Genomic DNA, 6,221 nt, shown 5'->3' with positions numbered 1-6,221 from the left:
TAACTTTCTTTTGGACATGCTTCATCCATACACGCATGACATGCCAAAGGCAATGCTGGATCTTGCAGTCTAGCCACACCATGGTAATTGCATTATCCTCTGCATAATCCTGGTCAATCGTGATGCCTTGAGGACTAACACCGAGAGATTGCAGGTATGTCAACCATTTAACAAGAGGATCGGATGACTTGTCATCAGTAATAAGGTAGGCGACAGGGACACCACGACCAGCAATTGGATGGCGGATAACCATAGTATACAGGACGCCATCTTCATATTGAGATACATCGTGTGTTGCATCGAGAGAGATATGCTGCCCAGCATTCACTAGTAAATGCATCTGCCATGGAGCAACAAAACAGGAACCAAAGCTGGCAGCGGAAAGCAATTGACGGCCAGTGTCATCAGCATATAACCAGACATGATAGCCCTTATGTTCGAGATCTTGTAGCCAGCATTTGACGGAAGTAAAATCGTCCTTATCTTTAGCACACTCCTCCTGTCGAAATTTATAAAAGATGTTATAAACATCAATGGTGTGGAGATATGCGTCTCTCTTGGTGCTTTCAAGATGCGCATGCTCACGCTGCAAGTAAGTGCGCACCTGACGGACGTTCTTGTATCTTTTTAATTCCTCAATAATGCGCTCCTTTAAAAGTATCGACTTTGGCAAATATTTGACATCTTCGATGGTTCCAGGAGTATGCCCAGTATGGTCATTGACATACTTGAACTTTACAGTGTCACAGTCGGTCATGTAACATATGACCTTGAGTTGGGCCTTACATCCGACTTGCTTACTTTGTTGCTGGATAGGACGGATCTCGGTAATTCCACGTCTGTTGTCACTGGTGGCATGGCGATGGCACTCATACCGCTTTGACCAAAATACAGTGGAGGATTTCTGTCTTTTTCTACTACCAGCCTCGTTTTCTTCTATTGTATATAAGTAGATGCCTTGGACACTATACTTTTTTATTCTTTTCTTACCATCGTCAATCGTGATAGCGACTGTCGGCTGCATAGTCTCTTCGCTCTCCGTAGTGACACTGAACTCTCTTCTGGAGATGATTTTTTTGAACTGGTCGCTTTTATAGTCCCCCTTATATATCTAACGTTCGCCTGTTTCTTCAGGTTGACGTAAGATAATATCTTGGTACTTGGAAACGGGGCACGAACTGGGGCGTTGGCTGACGGAAATAATAACAGGGCTCAGTAGCTCTTCATCGTCGTGATAGTTGCTAGTGTTGTTGTTGTTGTTGTTGAAGTTATTATTGCTCATTTTGAAATGGCGAATGTCAAAGGAATTGGCTCAAAAGTAAATACAAAGTCAGGCAACTACAGTATATGCAGTAGTGCTCGAGTAACACAAAAACACGTTTTAGCTGCTTCGAAATGCTATGGCACACTCCTATCCCTCATATCGGTAGCATAGTCTTTTTCTACTAATCTTATTTTAGTACACTATTTCGTGTAAAGTATTATTTATTGACCTTTTCTATCCACAATCCAAAATTTTACAGAACACTTCGATCTTCACGTATCCGCTCACTTACAGCTGAGAGCACGCTATATGTATACATAGTAATAGATCACAGTATGCCACTAAAATATTTAACTATCCCCTTTCATAATTGTATATAGGTAGGTCGACTGATCTGCCCTATTCCACGTGCGATCGCTCAATCATTTGATATATGGCTGTAAAAAGCATGATGGTGCTTCATAAGTAAGGACGAATATGAATCAACACGAATTTAAAATGCTTCCTTTCATTTAGTGATAGATCGGTCGTTCCGTTGATGACAGTGACGTTCCATAGCGTTGGCAGAAGGAGTACACATCAATCCAGCATAATCCCTTGCCCGCAGTCGTATCCAACACTCCAAACAGCATATATGTATATTGCATCACTGATTGTAGTCGCCATATCCAGCAGCTGCTTCATCTTCTGGCTATGCGTATTTTGTGTGTGTGTATATTAAGTGCGTCTGCGTATATTGTGCGTCTGCGTATATTGTGTGTGCGTATATCATATGCGTGTGTGTATATATCGTGCGTGCGCATATCGTGTGTGTGCATGTATATATTGTGTGTGCGCGTTTCTATCCAAAAAACGCGATCCCAACATAGACGCAGAATATACTGTAGCAAAACCGCTTTGACTTCTTACCTTCTTTTATCCACAATGTCAGCATCAGGACTTCCGTAATCGTCGATCGTTTTGCAGATTGCTGACTAGCCATTGAGAATCGAAATGTTCGAGCCTCTCCAATTTGTTGAGCATTGACTAATGAATCTTGTTGAAACTTCGTCGTCGAAAACAAAATCAGCAAAGCAAAAGCAGTGTGTCAGGAAGGCCGGCACTGACAGCACACCGTTGGTTTGGTTTTTCTTTGTTTGCACAGCTCTGTAGTTAGCTGTTAGTAGTATATTCATGTTGGTTCATCCCTTGGCTGTCGATCTCTGTAGACTGATTCGCAAGATTAGTCAAGGGGAAAAAACAAAAGTTATTACACCCGAAATACTGTACCTACTGTTTTTTTTGACTGCTCTGTGTTAACAATGTCGTCACATCTTGAACACCATCCAATAATTAGGCTGCTGTTAATCTTGTGAAGTGGTTCATTTAACCGTTCAATGTCGAATCGTTGGTATACAGCACACCACTGTGATGCCTGTTTAGCAGATTTAGAACGACAAAGGGAAATAAATTAAAGCTCGCTCTTATATTCCTTTTTTTTCTTGTCCGTTTTCATCCCCTGCCTAGTCATGCATGATCTACAGTCATTTCAGAAAGTAAAGTCGTTGATTTTGAGTTTGAAGTCGTGCAAAAAATTCTCGTGTCCAACAATGATGTCGACTGGTCCAGTAATGGAGTCGTGTTCGCGTGCGTTTATTGTTAGATGTCGCTTAGTAATTATCCAATAAAATTCTTGGCATTTTCATTTTGTACAACCTAGGAGCGAATCCTCGTTTCCTTCATCACTAATTATCATAATATCGGCATGTTGACTACTGGTAACGTAGCGTCGATGCGTTCTTCTAAATATACGCGAAGCATATATTAAACATTGGAAACACTCTCATTCATTCATGTTAATATGATTCAACTTACCAGCATCACCTTGGAAATTTGTTTTTTAGGGAAATTTGGATTTTTTTCCCAGTGTGAAATGCAGAGGCGTTTAAACTCCTACATCTAAAAAAAAAGGACACTTTTTTTTTTGTTTTCTTTGAAATCAGCCCTTTGTTTTGTTTTACGTGATGTCTGCCGAACCATCGATTTTCAAAGCTCCATTGGTTGAACTTGCTAACACATGCTTTATATGCTCTAAAACATATATAGCGCCACAGAAATTACGCCATCATTTCAAAAAGCACGGAATCAATGTTCCCGAACGACCTGTTGGCGTTAGATGTCATGACACACCCGATTATTCATTTGTAAAAGCTGATGGCAAACATCCAGATATTCAAAAGCACTTTGGCTGTCTGTCTTGTCCTGCTCATTTTAAACTTTTAAACGATTTAAAAGATCATCTTATCAATGACCATCCCAAATCTATGCCGCCAGCACCGCAACACCAAGAAAGCAATGACGTTTCACCACATTCACCAAAAAAACGAAGTGTGGATGAGATTGTAGACGTCGATGACGTTGACACAGAATTAATGGACCATTTATGTCTATTAATCATACCTCCTTGCGATGATGACCGGCTCATGATTGGTGACTTTGATGCGACCGATGCATTTTATAACTTTCAACAGTCCTTACTGGCTCATAAATGGAAACTCTCTCTGGAGGACCATATCCAATATGCCATGGCGTCCACCTCAATTCTATTCTTGTCTAGAAATCAATATTCTGAAGATTTTCTGCCATTTTTCGATGAACACAACCTAAAGGCTACCATTGACCGTGTTGATACTATCTATGATATCAAGAAACCACGAATGCCTACCAACGTAGTCATGGAAATCATCAAGATCATCGAAGACCTTTTATCTACCGCGACAACAAGAGAAAAGGCTGCTATAAAATTATTCGGATTGGATCTTACCACAAACGAATATAAGTTTGCCAAAGCAATAGCAGAGCTGGTCAAGAAACTACCTCGTGTATCCCTTGCAGAAGAGTCAAATGAAATGGAACTTTGCTCTCGGTATGTCGATCCATTCTTGTGCGGTATATTTGATGAACCCGATGAAGGCGTTTTTTTGCGATGGACGAACGAAACCATATTAGAAGCGAAAAAGCAACAAAGCTTGCTGAGTTGGCGATCCGATATTTGCATCACCAGATTACAAGGCGTCAAATGGAAAGCGAACATTGGTTTTGGGGAGGCAAAACCAGCACATCAAGGCTCTAACCATTACTCGGTCTGTCGAGATCTTTTACGCGTCTCAGTTTTTTGTAAAGACGCCCTGGATACGCAGAAAATGATGGGAACTATGGGTTTACAGATCGTTGGTAGAACAATCACCTTTTATATCTTGGTATTACCTTCAAGTGGTCTATATATTATGCATGAACTTGCCAAAATTAAGATTCCAGATTGCCTGAATGATTTACCAAAGCTGGTTACCGATATTTCAGACGTTTTGCTTGTACTTGACGTCTTTGATCGAATTTGCATTCCATCTGTTGATTGTCCACATCCCAAGCGACATCGCCTAACAATAAGTAGCTCCATCTTCGACCAACTTTTTTTCTACATCTCAAAATCATAAACGACCTTGCATTCTAAAACAGCATCATAATTAGTCAATAAGCAAATAAAAACAAATAATTATGGCTATTTTTTTTTATTATTATTTTTTATCTTATAACCAAGCAACTTAAGCTGATGGGTAGACTGGTGGATAGACTGATGGGTCAACTGATGGGTATGGCTACTGACAGGATCAACCAGGTAACTCTTTAAATTAAGGCTGTCCTGTCCGAAGACAAGACTGAGAATTTTCAGTCAAAGACCGTCAGTTCACTCCTTTGTTTTAAAGTTTTACTAGGGAGCGAAAAACGCTACTATAAAAAGGTCCACTACTTTTCGAGCCGTTGCCGGTCTAATCTATAGCAAACACCTCCATCAGTCTACCCACCAGTCTACCCACCAGTCTACCCACCAGTCTACCCATCAGTCTACCCATCAGTCTACCCATCAGTCTACCCATCAGTCTACCCATCAGTCTACCCACCAGTCTACCCATCAGTCTACCCATCAGTCTACCCACCAGTCTACCCATCAGTCTACCCACCAGTCTACCCATCAGTCTACCCAGCAGTCTACCCACCAGTCTACCCACCAGTCTACCCACCAGTCTACCCATCAGTCTACCAACCAGTCTACCCATCAGTCTACCCACCAGTCTACCCACCAGTCTACCCATCAGTCTACCCATCAGTCTACCCACCAGTCTACCCATCAGTCTACCCATCAGTCTACCCATCAGTCTACCCATCTGTGCCCGTTTTTATAATTTTTCTTTGGCAAGGCATTTATCAAAGCATTTAGCAGAATGAGAAACGAAGCCTTTGAAATCACTAAAATTTAAGCTATCACATGCCTCACTGATCCTAGTCATGAGCGATTCTTTTTCCAAAAACTTGTTTCGTTTAACTTTACTTTTGACGACTGACCAAAACTGCTCAATTGGATTCAGTTCAGGGGAATATGGAGGAAGATATGCATATCGATATCCTCGAGAGTGAATATACTTTCCTATGTCAGTTGAGCTATGAATAGGAGCATTATCTATGACAAGATAATGTCCCTTCATTTCTGGATACTTGTCCATTTCATTAAGAGTAGCTTTTAAGAAGCTCAAGTAATGACCTGTCACTGTTCCTATGCTATAACCATCAATCTCACACCCGAGCTTTCTCTTCTTGATACGCTTCAGAACTCGCAAACTAACATTAATTAAACCTGTGGCAGAAATTGCACCTAAAATAGAAGTTGCTTTTGCTTTAGTCATTGGCACTGTAACTACTGCAGGAGTGCCTTTCTTTGACCAAGCCATACCACGTTTCAAATTAATGTGAAAGGCCGATTCATCAAGAAAGACACAATTTGTTGTGAAATCCAGGTCAGTTTGCTGCCACTTTTGAACCCAGTCGTATCTTTGCTGAATCTTTTCCTTACTGTTCCTTTCCATAGGATGAAACTGTGCTTGCTTAATAGATAGATTACACTGAGTTGTTATGAAGTTATAAA

At 40.8% G+C, this 6,221-nt stretch overlaps 2 protein-coding genes across 2 annotated transcripts; one reads left to right on the top strand and one right to left on the bottom strand.

The window, feature by feature from the left end:
• Nucleotides 1-514: 514 nt before the first annotated feature.
• BDB00DRAFT_771001 (uncharacterized protein) lies at nucleotides 515-1,024 on the bottom strand (the record flags this gene model as incomplete). Its single annotated transcript, XM_053119929.1, has 1 exon — nucleotides 515-1,024. A coding segment is annotated over one exon (510 nt), but the record flags the coding sequence as incomplete, so codon positions are not given.
• A 2,243-nt stretch (nucleotides 1,025-3,267) lies between these two features.
• BDB00DRAFT_770989 (uncharacterized protein) lies at nucleotides 3,268-4,737 on the top strand (the record flags this gene model as incomplete). Its single annotated transcript, XM_053119926.1, has 1 exon — nucleotides 3,268-4,737. One exon carries the CDS (start codon nucleotides 3,268-3,270, stop codon nucleotides 4,735-4,737), a length of 1,470 nt encoding a protein of 489 aa, XP_052975537.1.
• Between the last annotated feature and the right edge of the window lie 1,484 nt (nucleotides 4,738-6,221).

The sequence above is a fragment of the Zychaea mexicana genome (genome assembly GCF_025766255.1).
Source record: "Zychaea mexicana strain RSA 1403 chromosome Unknown BDB00scaffold_91, whole genome shotgun sequence".
In the NCBI taxonomy this organism is placed as follows: domain Eukaryota; kingdom Fungi; phylum Mucoromycota; class Mucoromycetes; order Mucorales; family Lichtheimiaceae; genus Zychaea; species Zychaea mexicana.
Note: the sequence above shows the minus strand (reverse complement) of the source record. Positions and strands in the feature narration are given on the sequence as shown.